This window comes from Eubalaena glacialis, chromosome 16 (genome assembly GCF_028564815.1).
Source record: "Eubalaena glacialis isolate mEubGla1 chromosome 16, mEubGla1.1.hap2.+ XY, whole genome shotgun sequence".
Classification (NCBI taxonomy): Eukaryota; Metazoa; Chordata; class Mammalia; order Artiodactyla; family Balaenidae; genus Eubalaena; species Eubalaena glacialis.
In genome coordinates, this window is record NC_083731.1 from 29681616 (window position 1) to 29707994 (window position 26379).

The following is a 26379-nucleotide window of genomic DNA, read 5'->3' on the forward strand; positions in this document are numbered from 1 at the left end:
CTCTCTGTGTCTCCGAGTATGCACTTCTAAAGGATTTTCAAATCCTCCTTCCCTTCTACGTAAGAAATACCCAGAAGTTTATTGATTTAATCTTGAGTGGAGTTTTGTGTGGAGACCTCTGATGGCCATAGAACATTCTTGTGTTATTTTTCCATCTTTGCCTCTATCTGGCTTTATGATTTAGGGAAAATCTCTTAACCTCCCCGTGTCTCAATTTCATTATCCATGAAAAGGGGATATCTGTCCTATTGACTTGCAGGTTTTTTTCTAGAGTATAAAATGAATTACAAGTGTGAACTGCTGTTATGTTCATGATAAAGCCAATTTTATATTAAACAAATTATTGCATATGTTTTGTGTATTCTGTTGTTGTTTTGCAAACGAATACATAATTTTCTGGACACTTAACATTTTAAGATGCCCATATTTTTCCCAATCTAAACGGTAAAAATAAGTGCAATGAGTAGTCTGTTACTACTTGATAGGCTTCTTCTTGAATACTGTGAGTGCCTCAAAGCAAGTTTCTTTTAAATGATCTTGGATAGATTCCATTTTTTCATTTACAAAAATAAGGAGTTCACTAAATATTCTCCAAGGTCATTTTTATATAAATATTCTAACTTTTGGGGGGAAAGGGTAACTAGAAAGGAACTAATGCAAGGTAAGTGTTGTAACTGCCTTAAATATTTTTTTATAATGAGGCAAGGTATAAGCAGACAGACAGATACCATATAATGTTCTTTATGTTAAATGAATATAATTGAGTTCTGTTTTATCCACAGAGTCTCTCTTCCAGCTCCTTTTGGAAATCACTGTTCGAAGTACTGGAATGAATGACAGCACAGGACAGTCTCTGACAGCACTTTCCTGTGCTTGTCTCTTTAGTCTGGTGGCTTCTTGGGGAGAAACAGGAAGGACACTTCAGGCCATCTCTGCTATCCTCACCAACAATGGCAGCCATGCTTGCCAAACTATTCAGGTATTTCATATCTCTAGCTGCTTAGAAATTGATAGGATGCCAAGTTGCAATTTCACCTCAGTTTCTGTCAGAGCAGTGTCTGCTTTTTCTCACTCAGTATAGTGGTTTGATCTGTTCAAGGTTGATATATAAATAATCTAAGCTATTTGAGCTAAGCTACATGTGTTTAACTCTGTGACATTAAAGGTAATAAAGTGAAATTTGGCAAAAGCTTAAATCTTTAACCTGGTCTTTGTGTCAGCACTACAGCCTCCTTTTTCATTGCATTGTCTTGCTCTCTGCCTTCCCCCACCTCCCATCTTGCCCTGAATTTTCAAGTATGGAATTCCTTCATAGTTTCTAAATATCTTTTCTGTATTGAAAGAAAAGGATATATCATTTTTACTGTATTTTTGATTGGTTGATTATAGTTTTTCATGAATTGATTTGTTTCTGAACTACTTCAGCTTCACGTATAGCATTTTGATATGCAGTTGTGGAATAAGCCCCTCATCCTTGTTAGTAGTGGGAATTATAACCCTACTTATAGGCAAACTTGATTTAATTCTTTTGGACTGTTCTGGAAATTGAGTAAGAAGTTACAGTTTTAAGTCTCTGGTATGTGCTTTTCTCTGGCCCCTTGGATGACCTCCAGAACACAAGGAAGGGATGCCTCAATCCCGTTATTAGCGGGCCAAAGTTAGCAAAAGGGGTAAATGGGCTATTTTCTGTGACTTACTCAGCGATTTTGAACTTCCCTTGTCAAATTCGAGCAGCCTCCTTACTCTAGGCTTCTATTCTTATTCTTTTCCCTCTTTTTGTCCTGCCTGAAGTCCTCTTTTCCCTTTTTATGGTCCTTACTTATTTTGAAGTCCCTCTAATTCAGTGATTTCCGAATTGTTCTGCAGCTGTGCTTTGAGGGTTCAGCAAAATTTTAGTTTAAATATATGCTTAAAATATACAAATACTTTCAAAATTTTAATAGAATAAACACAAACATTCAAATATCAATGCCAAATTTTAAAAGTATAGTGACCATAAACACATGTACCTACTAGAATCCAGTGATTTATTTTTATGCAGATTTATTCCAGAGGCTATGACATGAGATCTAAACAGTGAGTTGAGACTAGCCAGTGCAGAGGGAGGAGGTGTTGGTATTGGTGGTGTGGAGAGAGAATGTTCTTGGTATCCATGTGCTAAAGCATGAAAATATGAGTAAGAGTGGAATACTGAAGGCTGGAAGAAGTTTAGTGTAGTTATAGTGTAGCGAGCTGTCATATAGCAGAGACAGGACTTGAACGCATATCTATCTGACTGCAATATTATGCTCAAGCACTAGACTGCACAAAACTACTTGATCCCCTGAACCAACAGCCGAGGTTCTCTGTAGACCTGTCCCGTCGCTACATACCCAACTCCAGGCCAAACGCCATATTAAAACCTGTTATCTTAACATGGCATATAATGTTCTTCATGATTTGGCCCCATTCCACCTACCTACTTCATTTCACAAAACTCTCTTGGCCAGGCTATGACTGGGGGGAGAAAAGTCTGAAAATGTATAACTGTAACATCTCAAATTATTTTGGGATCCAAATGCATATTACTTATCTTGTTCCAAAAAGCTTAAGCTGAGAGTTTAAAGTAAGGTAGGGCTGGTAGTAGTACTGTAAGGTGCCTTATTGAAGGAAACTAAAATCCGTCCTGGAGGGATGAACCCCCTACTTCAGAGGCCTCCCACAAACACAGCTCTGCTGTATCTGAACTCACAAACAGAAAGGACAGAGAAAAAAGGCACCGTCATTGAGAGTTAGTAGAAAGAAATATAGCGGAATCAATCTTGCCAAGTCTATATATATTGAAATTACTTGATATAGAGTATAAAATCTATGTGTATATATATTCAATATAGTTAAAGTATTATTATTAAGTATCAAAAGTATTATTAAGGAATAAGGATATAAAAAGTAATCAGATCAGAAAACGAACCAAATAGAACTCCTGGAAATGAAAAACCAAATACTTACAATTAGAAACTTAAAGGATGAGTTAACCAGTGGATAATACAGTTGAAGATAGAAGCAGTGAACTGAAAGATAAAGAGGAAGAAATTATTCAGAATGCGGCACAGAGAGACAAAATATGAAAAATAAGAAACATGGATAGAGAATGAGAAAGTCTAAAGTATCAGTACAACCTGAGTTCCACAAGGCAGTAGTAGATTTGTGGAGAGGCAGTATTTGAAATAATGGCTAAGATTTTCCAGAATTGGTGAATGACTTGGAATCCTCAGTTTAAGGAAGTCTGGTTTATCAGAATAAATTCTCTAGGTCCTGCCACAGTGTTGGTGAGAGAAAATCAATAGGATAGGAAAAGGGGTATATCTGAGACTTCTGATTGTAGCACTGGGTTTCCTTAAAACTTTAATACCCTGTTAGAAAGCATGAGAGAAACAGAGCCATGTTGAAGACACTTTAGTTTCTGCTCTCCCCTCCATCCCTGCAGTTTACACTATGATTATAATAAAGGATTTTTTTAAAGTATAAACTTTTAAGAATGGGACACATTTTTAGAAGATAAATATTGGGGAGAGCTTAAGCTTCTCAAGAGGCTAGTGCCCATAGAAAGTAATTTGATTTTCACATAAAACTATAGATAGGATTTAGAATTGGAAGTAATAAATACCTGGAAAGTGGTGGTGAGGGGAAGAGCTAAAAATTGATTGGAAGTCTGTGTAATGAAAGCTCGAGAACACCGGAGCCCTTCCTCTACGCTTCCCAGCCAGTCAGCTGTCCTTCTCTCATACCCCTAAGAGTTAGGTTTGCTGTCTAAAGAAATTGAGCCAGAGAGGCCGGGGGAAACCAGGCATAGTTGAGAGTGGAATTGAGGAGCCAGGCTGAAGATGGAGATTAAGTGACAGTCTCCGTATTGATGGTGAAATTTCTTAATCCTCACTGAGTTCCCAGTACACTGGGAGTGAGACTTATAGCTTCTAGGAAAAAGACTGGCAGATGCTTCTTTGGAGAAAAAGTGAGAAAAGACGTATAGATGCAGACATTTGGCAGGGGCGGGGTGGGGGGGTGTATGGGAGATCCTCCAATGAAACTGCTAGACTTAGTGTGATCATTTTGAGGTGCGCTCACTATCTTTCAGACCCTATCCATTCACAGCAGCTTCCTATCAGTTTTTTAGTCGCTTACTCTTTAAAAATAAGTGTACAGCCAAGTATCACTAGACTAACATGAAAGACAGAATCCCCCAAATCAGTAAAAATAGTAATAATAATAATAATAATAAAAGAAACTTTGATGAAAAGAGTATAGGGAACAGAAAAGCTCTAAGAAAACTGTAATTAGTATTTTGAAGAGGGATGAGAAAATTATTTACATTAAACAGCAGTATTTTTTAAAAAACTCAGAACAAAGAGTTTTTACAAGTTAAAAAAATAAGATAGCAGCAGTAAAATCAGTAGAAGGGTTAGAAGTTCAGATTAAAGAGGTACCCAGACAATAGAAAAAAGAAAGAGAAAGAAAGAAAGAAAGAAAGAAAATAGGTGATATAAAGTAAAATTAGAGCATCCTTCCAGAAAATCCAATATCTAATAAGTATTCAAGCAGAGAGGAGGAAATTACCTAAGCTTTGTAAGGAAAATTCCCATCCGCCAAAGATACACGTTTTCAGATTGACAGAACACACCCTCAGTGCCCAACACAATGAATGGCAAAAGACTCACACCAGGTATAACTTTGCAAAATCATAACACACAATAAAGAGACAATAAATGTTCCGGAGTGCAAGGACAGGTTATGTACCAAAGATTAGTCAGAATGCCATTGGACTGCTCAAAAGCAACATTGGCATAGAAAATAACAAACAGTGCCTTCAAAGTTCTGAGGGAAAATGATGTCACTATATCTAGCTCAACTGTCAGTCATGTTTGAGGGAAGATAAAGATGCTTTTGAACACGCAAGGCATGGAACATTTTTAACCTCTGTGTCTGCCCTTGTCCTTAGTCTAGACTGGAGCAGGGCCTCTTGAGGGATGTTGCCAAGGGGAAAAAGTAGAAATGATGTGTTTGACTCTGTTGAGAGGAGTATGAGGAACAATTAGAGGTAGGTATAGAAAAAACTTAGCAAATGCAAAAATAGGGCAATTGTTGACTCGATGAAGAAAAAGAAAAGTTATATAAGGGAAATGTAGTATGTAATACAGTTGGCTCAGTTCTGAACCATGATCACACAGACATAGTGAAATGACCTCTGACTACTGGTTTAACCAGAAATTATTGTACAGCTCAATTCTGAGGATTTGGGAAGAGAGGAGCAGCATCATCTTTCATAACAGACCCAACAGAAAGTATCTGAAACAAAAACCAAAAAATTGAAAGTGAAGCTTTGACATATTATATAAGGATATCGATTCTAGATAAAACAGTTTTAAGTTTAACGTAGTTGCTTCTAGGGAGAAAATTTGTAGTATTCAACCATATACATAAATAAAAGTTTTATAAAAGTAAGAGTTCCATATTTTGATTGGGTCAGAGGCCTTAGAACTCGAAGGGGAAGAGAATATATCTGTGAACAGTGGGTTAGTTATCCCTCTGAAATCTCTACCCTCTAGAACAGTACTGTCCAATAGTAATATAATGTAACCCACATATGTAATTTAAATGTTTCTATTAGCCACATTCAAATGATAGAAACAGATGAAGTTAATTTTAATAATAGATTTTTCTCAATATATCCAGAAAATAATTTCAACATGTAATCAATATAAAATTATTAAGAAAATTTATACTCTTGTTTTTAATGCTAAGTTTTCAAAATGCAGTGTGTATTTTATATTTCAAGCACATCTCAAGTCACACTAACCCCATTTCAGGAGCTCAGTAGTCACATGTGGCTAGTGGCTGCCGTATTGGACAGTGCAGCTGGAGAACTGGGGCTGGTACAGTGCCCTAGGGTCTTGCCCTGCAGTCAGATGTGTGGCAGCCATCCTTGGGCAGTGAAAGAGAGGCAAAAAATGAGGAGCAGGGAGTTTTCTCTGGTGGCCGAGTGTTGGTCCCATGCTGGTAACTTTTGAGGACTCCTTTACAACAAACAATAGATATTTGATAAATATTGGTTAAATGAATGCTGAATGAATACACAATTCATACAATTAAGTTTTTGTATCATGGAAAATTGTTGATGTTAATGGGTATTAGGCGTAATAAAGAAGCAAAGTGGAAGAGAAATACTGGAAATTTTGTTTCATCTGTAGAAGCAGCCGTATTTCTCTTACGCTTAATTTTGCACTTCATTATCATGAAGTATATTAATGGATATACATATCATACCAAAGATATCATTTTGGCTTGAGTGCACTGTAATACAAAAAATATATGTCAGTATTCATACTTTTTACTAATCTAGTATGTTTTATTTTATGAAACTTAAAATCACAGGTAGTACTGGTTGCCTGGTGTTTTGGAGAAAGATGCATATTTCAGTGTTTTTGGTCACAAATACAAATTAATATGCTTTGGATTTACATTTTTATTTTGTCCTGCTTGAGAATTGTTTCTTACAGATTTTCTAGTTGGTACTTTTTGCTGACAAGCTAAACATGATCATTCTGAATAATTTTTTTCTTATAAATGATGATATATTATTAAATATCTTTATTTTGTCTGTTTTGTGTTTGAGACATTTAAAAATGTCTTTTTGTGTTTTTCTTCTCTTGACTAGGTGCCAATGATACTAAATTCACTACAGAGAAGTGTACAGGCAGTGTTGGTGGGAAAAATTCAAATTCAAGACTGGTTTAGCAATGGCATTAAGAAAGCAGCTTTAATGCACAAGTGGCCATTAAAAGAAATATCTGTTGATGAAGATGATCAATGTCTACTTCAGAATGATGGATTTTTTCTTTATCTGTTATGCAAAGACGGATTATACAAAATAGGCTCTGGATACAGTGGAACAGTTAGGGTAGGTGATTCCTTACAGCTCTTAATCATAGTGGAAGTTATGTCTAATACTGAATTGTGTTCTATTTGCTTCTTGCTTTATTTTTAGAGTACCATCTAATTTTGATGTAATATTACTTCTTTGAAAATCAAAATGGAACATACATATTAAATGTCATTCATCCATTTATGTTATTTTTCACTGATTATTAATTATGAAATTGTTGATAGAACTAACTTCTGTTGTTTCACAGGGCCATATATATAATTCTACATCTCGCATCAGAAACAGAAAAGAAAAAAAGTCTTGGTTAGGGTATGCTCAGGTAGGAGAATATCCACAATAAACCAAACTTTTCTTTCTTATCTTTTAAAATATGTGGTCCATATTTGTTTAATCAATAAATAATATCACTTCTATTTAAACAGATGGAGCATATTTTTTAATAATATGACTATAACAATGGTATGGTGTAGTATAAAGAACATTGACTTAGAATTCATGAGAGATTTACTTCTAGGTCTGGCCCTGCTTCTTACTAGCTGTGTGTCTGTGGACAACTCAGCGAATTTATTTGATCCTGTGTGATTTAGCTGTAAAATGGGAATAAGTATGTCTTCTGTTGGAGTTCTTGTTTAAGAGAGCCTCTAGTTAAGAAGCAAAGACCACCTTTATCATTTGCAAATCTGAATCAGGAATGTTACTGTGACCCAAAGCTAAATTAGAGCTTTTTACCACAAATTCCTTCATTCTAAGTCTAGATCAGTACGCTCCAGGGAACAGTGTGTGGCCTGCCCAGTAGATAGCTGCCTGCATGGAGGATCATGCAGAGTATCCCCAATGAGAGAAAAGAGCTAGGCCCATATTGCTCTCTTAATGCTGTGATCTCATCACCTGACTGACACGGCCAAATGGGTGTCAGCAGTTGGATGCATGAAGCAAACGAATGATGAAGCAAATGAATGATGGTCAGAGGGCCAGAAGTGTTTATTTCTATACTATCCTTTCCTGAGAAGTGAAGCCCAAGTTTCCTTGTGGAAGAATATAGAATAAAGATGTCCCTGCACTCCTGTCTTGCCTAGCTCAAAGTTTGTTGTCAGCATCAGATGAAAAAAGATATTTGAAAGCATTCTGAAAATTAAAAAAATTATTGTTGCATGAAAAATAATCTTACTCAACTTTTGGGGAGATTTTGAATTTAAATATCAAATTAATTACTTAGTAATTGTCTGTTAAAACATAACCTGGTTTAAAATATCAAATTTTTATTTGCCACTACTGTATTTTATCTAACAAATAATAACATGGGAAATACATTTACAGAAATATGTTCCAATGACATATCATTCTATCTAAAACCACTACTGATTTTTAAATATTAACCTAAATATTTGTAAAGGAAACAGCAGTCATTTCTATTATTTACTTGGCAAGTGATATGATAATTTTGACCAAAATAACCAAAATGTTTTTACTGTCTTGTGTGGTGTATCTAATATGTGTATCTGAGAATTAATAGGTTAAATTGATACTCAGTGGTGTATAATACCTCCTCTTATTAAAGTATCAATATACTCAGGTTCTTCTATTTTAAATCTTTAGTTTATTTTAGACATCAATATTGTTGTATTATTGTACCTCAAAAAAATGTAATACAGACCTCTATGGCTACTTTTTCTACTAAGTGGTTAATGAAAAAATATTTTAACATATAACATAGCAAAATTTTTTGTTGTTATCAGGGTTATTTATTGTATAGAGATATGAATAACCACAGCATGACAGCCATAAGAATAAGCCCTGAAACACTGGAACAGGATGGTACTGTAATGTTACCAGGTATGTTACTCAACTAGTCATCTGTTTTCTTCACAGGTGATTTTAAGAGATGTGCATGTTAGGCCACTGAGACATATAAAGAATGGTTAGCAAGGAATAGTGCTTGCTTACAAATGGGTTAAAGAAATCTTGACGTGCAAAACATTTTACAGTCTATATAAAATTAATGCATCTGAGAAAAACAGATACCATAAATATAGTATGAAGTGTTTTAATACTTGTTTTCAAATTCTTGCCCAGATTCTGTAGCCTGACCCCCCACCCTTACCCCACCATGACTGTTTCAACTCCTCAGTTAGTGGGGAGATGTTGCTTTGTTGCTCTTAATAAATCCACGACTCTGGCTCTCAAATAACCTTGATGTAAAGAACCTTCTGTTTATTTTGACTTTACCAACAGTGTACTTTGGGTTTTCCTCTTTATTTTAAAGGGTTTTCAGAGACAGATTTTAGGGTGGGTCAGGAATTTTAAAAATTCTATCATTTATACTTTTTAATAATACTCTGATAAGCCACTTTGGACAGAATTAATTTTGCTTTAATTTTGAGGTTGTACGTATGTATTTATCCTTCAGATCACTCACTGTGCTGTCTAAGTTCTTAGGCAGTGAATCTTAAATTTTATGGAACACCGGGCAAATGCATAGTATATTCTCCATTGTAAGGTATTTGAATTTGCTTATATCTTTAATATATTCTAAAGGAGCTTGTTTATACTAAAATCTTGAATGTTTAATGTGTCTACCAACAATTTCATGGTAAACAGCAATATTACTTCAAGGCACGTGGCCATCTGAAAATGACTGAGAATTTCTGAAGAACACATTGAAAAGGATAATTGTTCCCTGGCTGCTTGTTAATTTTTAAGATATTTTTATAACTTCATCAAACATTTATTTGAATATTGCTATGTCTACATATATCCAAATTAGTGTACCTGACACCATGTTAAGGTAAATGTCACATTTCATGTGTGTTTCATAAATAAAGCTACTTTGGAAAACAGATAACTTATTAAAGCCATTTTGTAAATAACTGTCTGTTTTCAAATATGTCTACAGGGTTTTATTTGTTTTTTGTTTGTTTATTTGTTTGTTTTTTAATCGTCACAAGTTCCGGGCCATGTCTCTGGTCCTAATGATGATGCTGATGATTATGATAATAACAATAATAATAATAAAAATATTTTGGAATAATAACTTGTACCCCCATATATATACATATATTAAAAGTAATCATATTTATTGTACAAGTATTGTATAAGCAAAACAAAATAAAAATTAATTGTAACCCCACTTCCCATCTATAAACACTACCAACATATCAGTGAATATCCTTCCTGTCTTTTTCCTGTGTATATTATGCACATACTTGTACAAAAGTGATTGTATGCTACATATTGCTTTTTTAACCTACCCCTTTCACTTAATATTCTGAATATATTTCCAGGCCATTAAATAGTCTTCTGTAACATCATTTTAATGTTATAAAATATATTCCATTGATTAATATTTGAAATGGAGATCCCATCTAATTTTTTGCAATGTATAATAAATTTCACTGCAATGAGCATCCCTGTCGCTCTGTCTTTGTGCAAGTCATTTTAGGATGTCTTGGAAGAAAAAATTGTTAATTCCCCCATGACCCCCTGCCCAACAGATGAATACTAATATAAAGGGTTTACTTCTGAAAAACCCTGATCATTCAACAGAGATTGTGACTGAGAAAGACCATTTGAAAATGGTCTACCTACAGCCCTTTTATTTATTCCATCATGGTAAGAAATGACTTGTTAATGTTTCAGTTTAAATCCCTCTACTTCATTTAACATATGAAATGCACCTTTTAACAATACAAATAGTGGCTTTCTGTGTTTCACAAATATGTACCATATTCATGGTGAAGAAGGAACCAGACTGGGGGAGGATAGTCCCATGTTGTGTATCTTGATATTTTCCCGAAGATGCTGTCTTATAACGTTACATGAAGGATACAGAAAGGATAAAGAGAAAAATCTTTTTGAAGTCATGCAGCAGGAAGACTTGCCTTCAAGCCTGAAGAAGCCTGTTGTCATTTTTCCCTTTCTTTGACCTGGGAGGCAGTTTCTTTAATAGTCCTTTTTTCCCTAGCTAGAGGCAACTCTGCTCTGTAGCTTTCCCATCAAGAAGGAGCAGAAGTGAACTGTCAGGTTTATAGATGGTAATGAATACCACGTTTACAATTGACAGAAATCTGGTAATTCCTTGAGCTTCATGTTCCAACTTGTCTTATAGACTAGTTTATAAATAAGTTATTTTCAACCCGGCACTGATGAGCTGAAAACATACTTTTTTTCCCCCTATTGTCATTTAGCCTTGATATGTTGGCATACCTTTTATATTGTATCCCTGTGTCGTTTACTCTTCATGTCTGGTGACAGGTTGCCTCAGATCATGAGGGTTTTTGCTACTCTTCTTGCGCCGCTTCACTCCTCACCCCTGCGTTTATCTGAAATTATAATGAGTTTTTCTTCTTTGCTTTTTAGTTTAAAATCTTACAGCTTAGAGCTTGAGAAGCATCTTTCTTGCGCCTCTTTGTATTCTGTACAGTGGACTAGGAACTCTTTCTTTCGATTTCTCCTCTCTTTGATTACCAAGTCTCTTGGGCTACCAGTGGGCCTTGTCTCCCAGTTTCTATTTCCAGTTTGTGATCACTGAATTCTCTATTTGGTAAGGGTCTGCCTGTGTTTTGCATATTTATAATAAGGAAGTATGCTAGTATGAAGCTCCTGGGCAAAGATATAGAGTAATTCAGCTTATTTGGGTGGGCTCCATTCCTGCATTCCAAAACCAGAATTTTATGTTTTGCTGATTCAGGTGCAAATAGAAATGAAATATTATTTTTTGGTATTGTAATTAATGGAGAGATTCATCCTAGTTCTCTGCAGTTATTTTGGGAAATGTGTGTGCTTTTAGACTTGCTTGCTGAACATTTGTTTTTCCAAAAGGATACAGTTTATACTTATTGAGTTGCTTGTCCTTTCACGTTATTTAGTAGCAATCACTAACACACGTCCCACTGGTCCTTCTGTAATACTGGTATCCCTTGTTGCAATTGCACTTGTGCATTATTTTGATCAAAGTATATAGCGCACTGTTCCACAGAGGTATATACAGTATTGATGAAATATGGCATTTCAGCCAAAATACGTGAAAACTTTCAGACAAAAAGAAACACATAACCATAGATTTGTTCTATGAAGGGTGAACATTTAAAAAGTGTATAGCATGCTAAATGCTAAAAATACTGGGAATAAGCATTAAACCTAAGTGGAAACTGTACAGCCAGTTCTATATTATAAAGCAAGGGATATCTGTAGTTGGACACCATAGACCTCAAATGCAGAAGCTTCAGGTCTATCTGTATTTTTCTGTGACACTAATGACTGTGAAGTATGTCTGAAGGTAGAGTGTTGCCTACCTCGCATGTGATTGTATTGAATTGATTATAACCACATTATAGTTTGTTCATTGTGGTGCATGTTTATGATCAGACTATATCTAATACTAGTTCATTTTGAAATTAGGTGGGCTCTCAGGTCCTTGATTATGGAAGATTTATAAATGTAAGCACAAAATGTAATGCGTATTTTTAGTTGAATTGTTTAGTTTCTGCTAATTTGTAACTCTTTATTAAAAAGCACAGTCTCCCTTTGAGTTTAAATTACCTTTATTGTGTGGAGAACTCTCATTCTGACTTCAACAGAGGAGTAAAGTCATTTTGTGAGGTGTTTATTTATATCGTAATGTAATTGCTGTTTCTTCCTCTTGCACAGATTGCCACACTGAAGGTCAAAATATTTTATTCACTGATGGAGAATATATTAATCAGATAGCTGCTTCCAGAGATGTAAGTATTCTGAGTCATGAGAAGCTGGTATAAATGGAATCTTTTTCTCGTAAATTATTTGATTTTTATTAGATGGAAAGTAGAGCCTTAGAAGATCAATTCATGTAACAAAAGACTGTGGATGTTTTATTTCTCTTAGGATGGCTTTGTTGTCAGAATATTTGCCACAAGCACTGAGCCTGTGCTACAACAAGAATTACAACTTAAGCTGGCCAGAAAATGCTTGCATGCCTGTGGTATCTCACTATTTGATCTGGAAAAGGACTTGCATATTATAAGTAAGATGGTCAAAAAAACCTTTCTCCCACATTTTAATTTTCAGATTCTTTTTTCTTTAGAAAACTAACATTGTGTTTTCAACATTGTAGCTTATATTAGGTAGCTATTTTGCTGTCTGTTACTATGAAGCACACTTAACGAATTAATATGTACAAATAACTAGGAGTAACTTGAAGCCTTTGATTTTTATTTGAACAGCCTTTCAGGATAGTCATAGAATGGTCCCGTAGATTGTGAAAATGGTAATTGGCCTAACATTTGATTTAAGAATCTTTCATTTGGATACAGAAATGCAGACGTCCACAGAATATTTCCTGGACTTAGTATACTTACTCTTGCAGTGTCATAGTAGTAGTTAGGATTACTAGTTTCCATGAGGGTCTCAATTTTGGTTTGCCATACTGTTCCTGGTTTAATAATTCCATTTATTAACTTGTGGGATTCCTTGCAAGACCCAACTTTTTTGACTGTTATCTTATTAAATTTATTAAACTTCATTAGTGATTTACTTTGCATTTGTGTAGTATTTTTGTTTTTCCATAGAAAAATATTGTATTAAACTCGTAGTTTTTAGATTTCAAAATCCCATAAACTCATTAGTAGTTTGTATAATTGGACAAACTCATAAAATGTGCTATATAATTATTTACTCATAGTTTCACAATTTGAAAATGTACTTAAGGGTTTTTGTGTATATGTGCACACATATGTATTCAAATTCATGGAGTAGCTACATGAAATGTTCTTCTATAGAAAAAAGCTTGGAACAGGGAATCTGAAATACCTTAATTCAAATATCTGAATGGCATTGTTCAAGCCCAGACGCTTCATGTCAGGACTTACTTCACCATGCTTTATATATTTGCTCATTTGTAAGCCAAGCAGTATAGTTGTGAGGATCAAATAGGAAAAGGCTCATGCATTCTATAATGCCTGATAGCTAATAGATGCCCAATAAAAATTAGTTCATTCATTCATTCAAGAAATATGGCTGACATTGATTTAAACAATTTTTTTAACATTAAAAAAATAATTTGGCACTAATTTGATACAAATTAAGAAGCTTATGGTAACTTTATCTTTCCTTGGAGTAGTGTGGCTACTGTTAATATTTTTTTAAATTGAGGCATATGACATACCCTGTCATCCTTGTTTTTGAGTGATATTAATTGAATTGACTTTTTCATCACTCAAACTAACACAAGTTGTGCTTGAAATTATTCATATTAAAAATGTAACAGTATTTATTAAGTCTTGTTGTATTATCAGGTACTGGATTTGATGAGGAGTCAGCAATTCTTGGTGCAGGCCGAGAGTTTGCACTAATGAAAACAGCAAATGGAAAGGTAAATTATTCTTTTAGGATTAAAAATTACATTATCTGCTTTAAGAGATAGTTGGTATAATCAGTTGATTAGCTTACATAGTTCACATGTTTAAACATAATCATATTTTAAAGTTTGATTAAAATTTTTTTGTATAGTAAACTTTTATTCATGTTGAAATAATGTAAAAGAAAATTGTAACATTTGAGTATAAAACTTCATAAACTTTATAAAATGTTACCTTTTTACAGATATTTAATTATGGAGCTCTTTGTGTAATTTTTTGAGCTGGGGTGAATTCACATTTGGGTTTATTTTGAATAGGTTATCCCTTGCCAATTTTTGTAAATGTGCAGACATATATAGACTACAAGCTGGGGAAAGTAGGAGCATGTACAATTAAGTTATAGATTGTAGAGATCTATTTATAGAGATGGAAGATTTTTTTCTTATCTGGTGGGTGCGAGGATAAAGTAAGGTAATTAAAAGAATGCTGAAAATTAAAATTATGAGGCATATACAGTATGTTTGTATGTAAGCCTTTTTTCACTGGGAAAAATGAATTGACAGTTTTATGAATTTCCTTCTGTTGTATGTTTGGAGTATATTTATGGCATATATTTATTCATACCTATTCAGGATACTTATGAAAGATGATAAGTATCCTGAGTAGATATGAAAAAACTATTGTGAACTGTATATTTTTGGAAAAATATGCCTATTTCTTTCCTGCTCAGCTCTCAGAAGTTGAATAGTAGTAAAGAAAGAGTTTGAGTTCTTGTTATTTTTATTTTCAATAAAGTATGGAGGTTGTTTTCTCTCATGTGAAACCTGGTGCACTACTTCAAAAGGCACTATAATTCCTTTTTTTTTTTTTTTTTAATGTGTTAAGATATATTACACTGGCAAATACCAGAGTCTCGGAATCAAACAAGGGGGTCCTTCAGCAGGAAAATGGGTTGAGCTACCAATTACGAAATCCCCAAAGATTGTGCACTTCTCAGTTGGACATGATGGCTCTCATGCCCTGTTAGTTGCAGAAGATGGAAGCATATTCTTTACAGGATCTGCTAGTAAAGGAGAAGATGGAGAGTCAAGTGAGTTGACTATTCAGTAAAAATACTGTGGAATTTATTAACATAAGGTATATCAATTTCAACAGCACTAACCTTCCCAAGTTAATAGAAGATTTTATATTGAGGAATATTCAGTTAATGGTTGTGGTGTACTGTTCATTAAAGAACTATGATTGCTGATTTCATACTAGAGTTCCTATTCATGAATTTTTATATGCCTTATGCATTGCATACATGGCTATTTATCTGTTTTGTCAGTTGGTGTTATTTTAAAAAACTTATTTATTCCAATATATTATTTTAGAAAGAATATTTTGGAAGTAATATATTGGAAATTTTGGAAAGAGTGTATATTTCACAATGAGGTAAACCTTATGTAAATTGTATAATAGTGTCAGTTATGAAACACTGTTCTTGGTGTTATTTCATTGTGATAAAATTCCTAAGCAATGAAAAATTAAACGATTTTTATCATTTATCTCTTAGCTTTCCTATGCTTCTGTTCAGTCTTCCTCAAAGATCATTTTTCTGTTTTTGTAACTTCTCTTGTACATTATACATTGTAGTAGTTGGGGTAGCATCTTATGAGGATTAGGTTTGAAGTCAACATCTAATGTAGAAATCATGCGTAAATAAATGTTATCCTGAAAAAAATCCCTTCAAATAGCTATGAAGTGTATTACCATACCTCAGAAACTTCAGCTCAGCCAGTTTTTCCTTCTAGCATTTGGAGGACATCATTCTTCCTTTGCTTAAGCACCAGATAACTTAGTTGTTGTATATAAGTATATAGATCATGTTATAAGAAAAGATATAGTGGTATTTTAATCCCAGAATTGTATCCAACACAGCAATATGTTTTTAATCAGAAAGGTATGCAAAAACTGCAATTGACTAAGGGAACAAAAGATTGGTATTTCCCATCTTTTGCTCAATTCAGGGATTTAGTTTTTGAGAGCAGAGGCTGCTTAAATCATCTACGTTTAAATTTGTTTGCTCTCCCTCCATATGCATATTTCCTTTCAATCTCTGACTAGGTGTAGCTGCTTAATAAATATGTGTTGAATGAATGAGGAACTGATTTTACTTTCCAGGATCTATTGGACGAATACATGTGTGATAGAGTTTGAGAGTAAAGGGATTAAAAAAAAATTATATATACATATATATATTATATATATTTATAATATATATATATAACTTTATATATTTATATTATATATAAATATAATACATATATATGATAATGGAATGGTATTGATAATATAAGTGCTAATCTAGAGATTGGGCTCCCCAGAAGTTTGGTAGAAAATTGGTGTTTCTCATTGGGAATTTCAGTGTGCTACAAAGAAGAGGATCTGATAGCAATAGCCTAATAGACATTTAACGAGATGAGGCTTTCAGATTGACTCATTTAATTGACATGTTGGGAAGCCCAGGCCTTTGTGAAAATAAATAAATAAAGTGTATGATAAATGCAAATGATATATTTTTCCTTGGGCTTTATATACAAATCATTATTTTTATTTGTACATAGATGCCTTAAATTAATTTTTTTTTTTGTTTTAAGCTAAGAGCAGACGGCAATCAAAACCTTATAAACCTAAAAAGATAATTAAGATGGAAGGAAAGATTGTGGTGTATACAGCCTGCAATAATGGAAGTAGTTCTGTTATTTCTAAAGATGGAGAGCTATACATGTTTGGAAAAGATGCCATTTACTCTGATAGTTCAAGTAAGTTAAACTTAAACACCGTTTCACTTTTATGCACAGAAAGTCCTATACTAGACTTTATGTATTACAAAGATATATCTAGAAAATTAACATTTGTAGCATGCTTTCTCTACATTTTTCACATTTCTTTCTAAGTACAGTGTTTTGTTCTTCCTTCCTGCCTTATTGCTGGGAACAGTGTCACTAGTTTCCTGCAGAGCTAATCATGGGGCTTGACTAGTGCAGCTCTACCTTAGCTGTTACTTTCTCTGGAAAGCTCTCCCTAGGCTCGGTTAGACGCTCACGTGACATGTTCCTGGTGGTACCCTGGGGACATGATTTTCATAACTTAGCGAATTTATAACTGATGGATTATTTATCTCCCCCTATTCTTAGGTAGTTAGAGAAAGGCCGTCTCTCTCTTATTTCCTATTATATCCCCAGTGCCCAGCGCAGTGTCTGGTGCATGGTCGGGTCTCAGGAATTACTTGTTAAGTGACTGAGTGACTGATAACTACAAGTAGTGGATATGAGGGATAGAACTAGCCAAATAAAGGGTTTTATATTTATAAACTGTAATCTCAAAAACTTGTCATATTTGGTTGTTATATTTTCTTTCTAGCATTTAGAAATGAGTAAAATGATTGTGGCAACCCACTTGGAAGGATTTTATATGAAGTAAATATGTAAAGCCTATAAATTTCTCTGTAAAAAGGAAATCAGAATTAACGAAGTTTCTGATTAGAAGCTTAGTTGATTGTCTCATGCGGGGGAAATGACATATATCAAACGTTTATAACTGTCCATTATTAATTTGAACTGTGCTCAGGTGACTTATGAGACGGTTTAATGTGGTAATATCTAGAGTCTCAATTGGCCTCAACTGTCAGAGTGAATCAAAATTTGGAGGTGGGCTCATGTATAGTTTAAAAATAATATTCAATGTAACTATTGCTTGCTAAAATCCTCTTGGCTAAGGCTTATGGAAACTTGTGCATTTATTCAGCATATATTTATTGAGAACTAACAATATGTCAGGGCTTGGTGGACCAGACAGACATGGTCCCTTTCCCTTTGAGGCTCTGAGAGACAGTTGGCCATTACAGAACTTAAATGTTAGAGATCTGTGGTCTAATGGTTATGGATATAGAATCAGACCCTGGCATGGCCACTTTTTATTTGGCTAACTAGCTTAAATTACATAACTTTTCAGAGCTTTTCTTAACTTTTCATTTTTTTTCCACCTGTAAAAGGGAGCTAATGATAATACCTGCTTCCTATGGTTCTTATAAGGTTATAGGAGATAATGCTTATGAAATGCTTAGAACAGAGCCTGGCACATGTAAGGGCTCAAGACATGTCAGCTAATACTGTTAATAATAGTAAATACTATTTCTGTATATACATATCTTTTTCAAGTATGCTAAATACTAACAATGGGAGTTTTTGAGGTATGCTTAACCAAAAGACTTAAGTTAGTATAGGGTGAAAGGGAAGGTCACCTTAAGGAAGTGGTATCTGAACTAATAATATAGAACAGTTTTGCCAAAGTGTGGTATGAGAATTATATTATTTGTGATTTAAATAAAACAAATACTTCAACTTTTAAAAAATGTTTATATTTTAGTGTATGTTATAAATACTCAACAATCTTTGATTTTTACTGTTATTAGTACTGGATAAGGTTAAAATGCTTTAGTCAAATTTAAAATTGATGCAAAAAATATTAAGATAATATGAGTGGCACTTGAATATGGCAACTATAATGAATGCAATATGTGAATAAGTGAAATTTAGGAACTAGCTGTACGTTGGATTGTGGAAGAAAGCATTGTAGATTAAAAATGATCGAAAAATACTGCTTTGGAAAATCTCGCAGGTTTCTACAAAAACAATGTTATTTCAGAATACTCTGGTGAGTATTTTACTCTGTTTTGCTGAGGCAGGTCAAAGCAAGTAAAGTACATGATTCAAAGGTTCCTTTGTTCTTGGGTCAGGAAAGTTTGAAATCTAGTGACCCTTCTGAGAATTGTTGAGAGGTGCTGCCACTTAGAGCAAGCGTTCAGGAGAAGCAGGCTTGAGCTAATGCCGGAGTAAAGATTTGTCCCAAGTCTAGATGATAGCATTTTAAGAGTTTGAAGCTTCATTACAAAATTATAAAATTAATTTACTGATACCCTGCCCATCTTTTGGCTACTATTTCCCATCTTGGTGGGTTATTTTATCCCAGAAATGAAAAGTTCTGCGTTGAAGTGGTCCTTTTACGTTACTGATGGCTTACTAGGCCCAGAAAGGCTTTTTTGTTGTTTCTTACCAAGTTTGTATCTTTCCTGTAGGTTTGGTAACAGATTTGAAGGGCCATTTTGTAACTCAGGTAGCTATGGGCAAAGCTCATACTTGTGTTTTAATGAAGAATGGAGAAGTTTGGACATTTGGTGTGAATAATAAAGGACAATGTGGACGAGACACTGGTGCCATGAACCAAGGTGGGAAAGGTAGGTGTTTAATGTGTGGATATTAAATTTTGTGTTGTTTTTTTCAATAGTTTTTCAGAACACCGTGGTGAAGAATCTTACTCTTTAAAAAACAAGTGGCTTTTTGATTTCATACTTAAAAATTATGAAAACTACTAAATTTCTTATTTATTTGTCAGTCTATCACTCACTGGAATAATCAGTATACTTTAGACTTCTAATTTCTGAGCAAATGAGCTTGCTTACTTGTATTTTTTTCTTACTTTTATATGAAATGTAATAGCACTTCTTTGATTTAGCATTTTTAGTGGTTGAATTATCCCAGAAAAGTGCATTTTTGAAACTCTTTGTTATTCGGTCCTTTCATACCCCATGTTTTAGTTATAACAATTTTTGGCAGCGGTCTATCTGCAAATATTATCTTCCTGTTTAACAGCATGTACTACCTGTAATTTAATCAGTTCTTGACAACTAAGAGTGATCTGTAAGAATACTTGACCCTTTATCAAGAGTGAAATTGTAGATGCACCTTATATACTGTATCCTTTGCCCCAACACTCAGGCTGTTGAAGAAGGATGAGAGGGGTTAATCCTTTGCCATGTTTGTTGTGGGTTTTTTGTTTGTTTGTTTGTTTTTTGGTCATAGTTGTATCTACCTCATTCTTACTCTCAGTTTTTACTTCTAGCTGCTATCAGTGTTGTCCTATACCCTTCACTCCAATTTCAGGTTTTCTCTTTTTAATTTTGTATGGATGGAGAATAGGAAATAGAGACATATTATTAGAATTAAGCACTAAACTGTGTTTAAAGCATGAATGGGTTTGAGGATTAATATTTGTATAAATTAACAAAAACAAGTTTAGTTTTTTTGGGGCCTTCTTGATGGCAGGCTCATCTGGATATCAGGAGCCCTCTATTTTTTTTCTTCACCTTATTTATATTTGTGTGTATTTAAAATACTTTAATTTTTAAAAGAGCAAGTCTATTAGAGCATATTGATTTTAAAGAAGAGGGAAGAACAAAATGAAATGAATTACTCCAAAATGGAAATTTTTTTTCTTCTTGCTGAACTAGTGAGCCATGGATTTGGATAACACCTACTAGGCATAAAGGAGAGAAGCAGCTTAGTTTTCTATATATAGTATAAATATAGATTCAAATTATATTTTATAAGAGTTCTGAACTGAATAAAACTGTTCTTTATTATCCTGAAACTATGTTTACACCTATGTTCTGGATTCTTAAGGTAAATTTTGTAATAACCAAAATGAAATTGTTAAAAGTTGTTTTTACTTAATATAAGTCACACCCACTCTGTTAGTAAGTAATGCATTAGAAAGCAAACTGGTAGCGTAAGACACATAATGAATACAGGTTGCAGAGTTGCAAAGAAATAAAGGATTTTTTAAAAGATGTTTTTAAAAAGAAAACAGGAAAAGTACAGAAACTAATATTGCAATGTAAAAAAATTGTGTATCTACCACCACGTCTTAACCATTTTTCAGTAAAAAAATATATAGATAAGATTCAAGTGTCCCACATTCCCCTTCTAAGGCTTATTATTGTACTCCATCTCTCTCCAGAATTAGTCACAATCATGACTTTGATTAATATCCTTTCGGTCATGTTCCTGTATTTGTACTTGTTTTTATATATTTTGTATATTATATGCTCATATTTTACACATAAAAAGAAGATTTTTATAAGTGCTAATCTATTTATATTTTTCTGTAAATTTTTTTTTTAATCTCACCATTGTGTTTGAAATATAGTGACACTGGTACATATAAATCTGGATGACTCATGTTAACTGCTGTGTAATAAACCGTGCGACTAACATATCACAGTTTATCCATTCTCCTGCTGATAGATGAGTTATTTCCAGTTTTTCACTATTATAAATAATTTTAAAACCTCCTTTATTCATGTTTCCTGGCAGACGTGTGTGAGACTTTTCTCTAGTGTTGTAGATTTCAGCTTTGCTAGATTTTTCTTGAAAGAGGTTGTACCAATGGATATTCTTAGAAGTAAAGTCTGATTTTCCATATCACACTAATAGTATTGACAGACTGATTTTTGTCATTTTGATGGCTATGACATGGTTTTTCATTGTAATTTTTTGTTATATTGAAGTATGACATACATGCAGAAAAGTACACATAGCATAAGTGCCCATCTTGATGAATTGTCACAAAATGAACAACACATTCATGTAATCAGCACCAAGATCAGGAATATTACCAGCATCCCAGGAAGCTCCCCTTTATGTGCCTCTCCAGTTACTGTCTACCTCTCCACTTAACACTATAAATTAGTTTTGCATGCATTTGTACTTTATATAAATGGAATCATGTAGTATGAGTTCTTTCGTGTCTAGTTTCTTTTCATTCAGCTTTATGAGATTCATCCATATTGTTACCAGCTAGTTATATATTGTTCATTCTCATCATTGTATAGTATTAAATTGTGTGAATACACCACAGTTTTAAAATCTTTTCTAGTATTATGGACATTGGGGTAGTTTCTAGTTTGGCTTATGTTAGTGTTGCTGTGAACATTCTAGTAAATGTTGGTGAAGATATGAGTGCCCTTTTTTTGGGTATTTAACTAGGAGTAGAATTACTGAGTCTCTCTTGTAATTTGCATTCCCTTGACTATTAATAGTGAGTTAGATTCTCTTCAAACTTTTCTTATTTGCTTGCCTTTTTTCCTATTGATTTGTAGGAATTTTTTGTATACTGTACTGTATGCCTTGCAAATATCTTTGACCAACCTGTGGCTTATCTTTTACATTTATTTATGGTTTCATTTGTTGTATATAATTTTTAAATTTTGACAAGTTCGTCATTGTTTTTCTTTATAAATTTTTGCTTTATGTAGTCAGGTTGGGGCCTTTATTTTCCATGTGCATTAGAATCAGTTTTTTTACTTGTCACTGTGGTTGGGATTGCTTTGAATTTAGAGATTAATTTGAGCATGATAGTTATAGTACTGTTGGGATGAGTAAATGAGTTATACGTGTAGAGCCAGTTACAAGTAAATGCTCGATGTGGTTTAGCTATTGTTGTTAAAAATATGACTTATGCCTTCTTAAGGATTGCTTTATTCTAACTCTTGACATAGTTATCCAATACTTGGTCATCTATCTAATTTCTCAACCTGTCCACAGATTAGAATTGGCAAAAATAAAAAAGATTATGTATCCTATGAGTTCATTTTTTGATTAGACAGACTTGTACTGAGTCTGTTACAAGTGTAAGTGGTCAGAGAATAAGGCTGACTAAGAATAAGTGATGAAGTGAGTAAGATAGAACCTTGTCTTTGAGGATCTAGGTCTGCTATGAAAGACAAACATAAAAAATAATTACTTGATTCCCACAGATTTGCTCTTTCATTATATGGACTTGTAGCACTGTATGTTCTTCATAATTCTGTCACAGTTGTATGTTTATACTTTTCAGTATGGTTATTTGATTCATGTCAGTTTTTCTTACTAGCTTGCAAGCTTTATAATTGCTCATTATCACAGTCCTCAGTGCCTAGAGCAGAGATTTGCAAACCGTAATCTGATGCCTTATCTTCTCAGGGGCCTGTTTCTGTATGGCCCTTCAAGCTAAGAATGTATATTATATTTATAAAGGGTTATTTTTTTTTAAATGTGACATAGACTTATGTGGCCCCCAAAGCCTAAATTATTTACAGTCTAGCCCTTTACAAAAAAGTTTGCTGACTCTGACATAAAGGAATGCCTGGGGCATAGTTGGTGTTCAATTAAAAAAAAAATAGTTGAATGAATTATAACACAATTAAATAAGTTGTAATTGAGGTATAAACAGGCTTTGAAGAGATAATCACTTACCCTGGAAAAAACTGTAAGTGCTTTCATAGGAAATGACCTCCGAGTTGAGTTTTTGAAGGCTGAAAAGGAGTTTCTCTGGTAGATGAGATAGGAAGAGGCATCCGATAAATGAGGCAGAGAGATACAGGTGGAGCAGGAATGAGCAAAGGCCCTGAGCATGTGAAAGGACACAGGATGTTTGTAAAGCAGAGGGAATTTAGGTTCAGCTGGAATATAGTTTGCATGGAGGAAGTGAGGTTGGAGAAAATCGGGAGCCATGTTGTGACTGACTGTATCTTGCCAAGAAGTTTTGTTCTTTTGAAGACCTTTGAAAGACATGGGAGGTTTGTAAATTGTGAAGTCATAGGATCAAATACATATTTTAAGAAGCTGATTTCCGGGCTTCCCTGGTGGCGCAGTGGTTAAGAATCCAGCTGCCAATGCAGGGGACACAGGTTCGGGTCCTGGTCCAGGAAGCTTCCACGTGCCACGGAGCAACTAAGCCTGTGTGCCACAACTACTGAGCCTGCGCTCTAGAGCCTGTGCTCTTCAACAAGAGAAGCCACCGCAATGAGAAGCCCGCACACTGCCACAAAGAGTAGCCCCTGCTCACCGCAGCTAGAGAAATCCTGCATGCAACAATGAAGACGCAACGCAGCCAAAAATAAATAATAAATTAAATAAATTTATTTTTAAAAAAAAGCTAATTTCCAACAATGAGAGGATGTTCTAGAGTGGAGGAACTCTTGGCTTTTAGAATGTGGTTAGGAGACTTTCTTTGGTCTGTTGAACAAAAGTATTGGCAGTGAGGATGGAAAGTAGGGACTAAAATCAGAAAAAATTAGAAGTACGAGTGATAGAAAGTAACAGCTATGAGATACTCCTGCCATCACTGCCTCTTTTTGCAGAAAGGAAATGGAGAGAGCATTTATTAGTGGTCCCTAAACTAAATTTTACTTTTGTTCCTCTAATATTTTATCATTCTTGTGTATATTCATTGGGATTAGTATGTGTTCTACATTTTTTAAATTGGGAAATAAAATTACCAGTTTTTTAGACATGGGAATAATCTAGATGAAAATTATAAACTGATCTTTCAAATAGGGTTTGGAGTTGAAAATATGGCAACAGCAATGGATGAGGACCTGGAAGAAGAGCTAGATGATAAAGACGAGAAGTCCATGATGTGTCCTCCAGGCATGCACAAGTGGAAGCTGGAGCAGTGCATGGTGTGCACCGTGTGTGGAGACTGTACCGGTTATGGAGCCAGCTGTGTCAGCAGTGGGCGTCCGGACAGAGTCCCTGGAGGGTAAGAGAATGATTAATACTCAAGATACAATAACAGAAATTACGCAAAACACATTTCTTTTCAAAGTTATTCTAGAGCTCATTCTGTTGTGTTGTTCTTAAAGGCACACTGGCATATAATTATAATTCATATAATTGTTTTCTATCATAATTTACTTCTTTGGTGTTATTTTATTTAATGTGCTTTTCTTTCATTTGATTTGTTTAAACCTTGTACTTTATTTTATTTTATTTATTTATTTTTTAACATCTTTATTGGAGTATAATTGCTTTACAATCGTGTGTTAGTTTCTGCTTTATAACAAAGTGAATCAGCTATACATATACATAAATCCCCATATCTCCTCCCTCCCACCCTCCCTATCCCACCCCCCTATCCCACCCCTCTAGGTGGTCACAAGCACCGAGCTGATCTCCCTGTCCTATGCGGATGCTTCCCGCTATCTATTTTACGTTTGGTAGTGTATATATGTCAGTGCTACTCTCTCACTTCGTCCCAGCTTACCCTTCCCCCTCCCCGTATCCTCAAGTCCATTCTCTACATCTGCAGCTTTATGCCTGTCCTGCCCCTAGGTTCATCAGAACCATTTTTTTTTTTTTTTTTTTTTTTTAGATTCCATATATACGTGTTACCATATTGTATTTGTTTTTCTCTTTCTGACTTACTTCACTCTGTATGACAGACTCTAGGTCCATCCACCTCACTACAAATAACTCAATTTCGGGTTTTTTTAATGACTGAGTAATATTCCATTGTATATATGTGCCACATCTTCTTTATCCATTCATCTGTCGATGGACATTTAGGTTGCTTCCACGTCCTGGCTACTGTAAATAGAGCTGCAGTGAACATTGTGGTGCATGACTCTTTTTGAATTATGGTTTTCTCAGGGTATAGGCCCAGTAGTGGGATTGCTGGGTCGTATGGTAGTTCTATTTTTAGTTTTTTAAGGAACCTCCATACTGTTCTCCATAGTGGCTGTATCAATTTACATTCCCACCAACAGTGCAAGAGGGTTCCCTTTTCTCCACACCCTCTCCAGCATTTATTGTTTGTAGATTTTTTGATGATGGCCATTCTGACTGGTGTGAGGTGATACCTCACTGTAGTTTTGATTTGCATTTCTCTAATGATTAGTGATGTTGAGCATTCTTTCATGTGTTTGTTGGCAACCTGTATCTCTTCTTTGGAGAAATGTCTATTTAGGTCTTCTGCCCATTTTTGGGTTGGGTTGTTTGGTTTTTTGATATTGAGCTGCATGAGCTGCTTGTAAATTTTGGAGATTAATCCTTTGTCAGCTGCTTCATTTGCAAATATTTTCTCCCATTCAGAGGGTTGTCTTTTCGTCTTGTTTATGGTTTCTTTTGCTGTGCAAAAGCTTTTAAGTTTCATTAGGTCCGATTTGTTCATTTTTGTTTTTATTTCCAATTCTCTAGGAGGTGCGTCAACAAGGATCTTGCTGTGATTTATGTCATAGAATGTTCTGCCTATGCTTTCCTCTAAGAGTTTTATAGTGTCTGGCCTTACATTTAGGTCTTTAATCCACTTTGAGTTTATTTTTGTGTATGGTGTTAATGTTCTAATTTAATTATTTTACATGTAGCTGTCCGGTTTTCCCAGCACCAGTTATTGAAGAGGCTGTCTTTTCTCCATTGTATATTCTTGCCTCCTTTATCAAAAATAAGGTGACCATATGTGTGTGGGTTTACCTCTGGGCTTTCTATC

At 34.4% G+C, this 26379-nt stretch overlaps 1 protein-coding gene across 4 annotated transcripts in view; it reads left to right on the forward strand.

Annotated features, from left to right (window-relative positions):
• Nucleotides 1–26379, forward strand: part of MYCBP2 (MYC binding protein 2) — a 268376-nt gene that overhangs the window by 46534 nt on the left and 195463 nt on the right. For 3 of the 4 annotated variants that reach the window (XM_061171158.1, XM_061171160.1, XM_061171159.1), the window contains exons 1-2: nt 19376–19528; nt 24450–24654. In XM_061171158.1, coding sequence (XP_061027141.1) covers nt 19414–19528; nt 24450–24654 — 320 coding nt within the window. In that variant the 5' untranslated portion in view covers nt 19376–19413. Of the gene's footprint in view, nt 1–782; nt 980–6691; nt 6935–7166; nt 7239–8655; nt 8753–12565; nt 12640–12778; nt 12918–14187; nt 14265–15135; nt 15341–16889; nt 17055–19369; nt 19529–24449; nt 24655–26379 lie in introns of those variants that run through there. The other variant, XM_061171161.1, reaches the window with a different exon arrangement.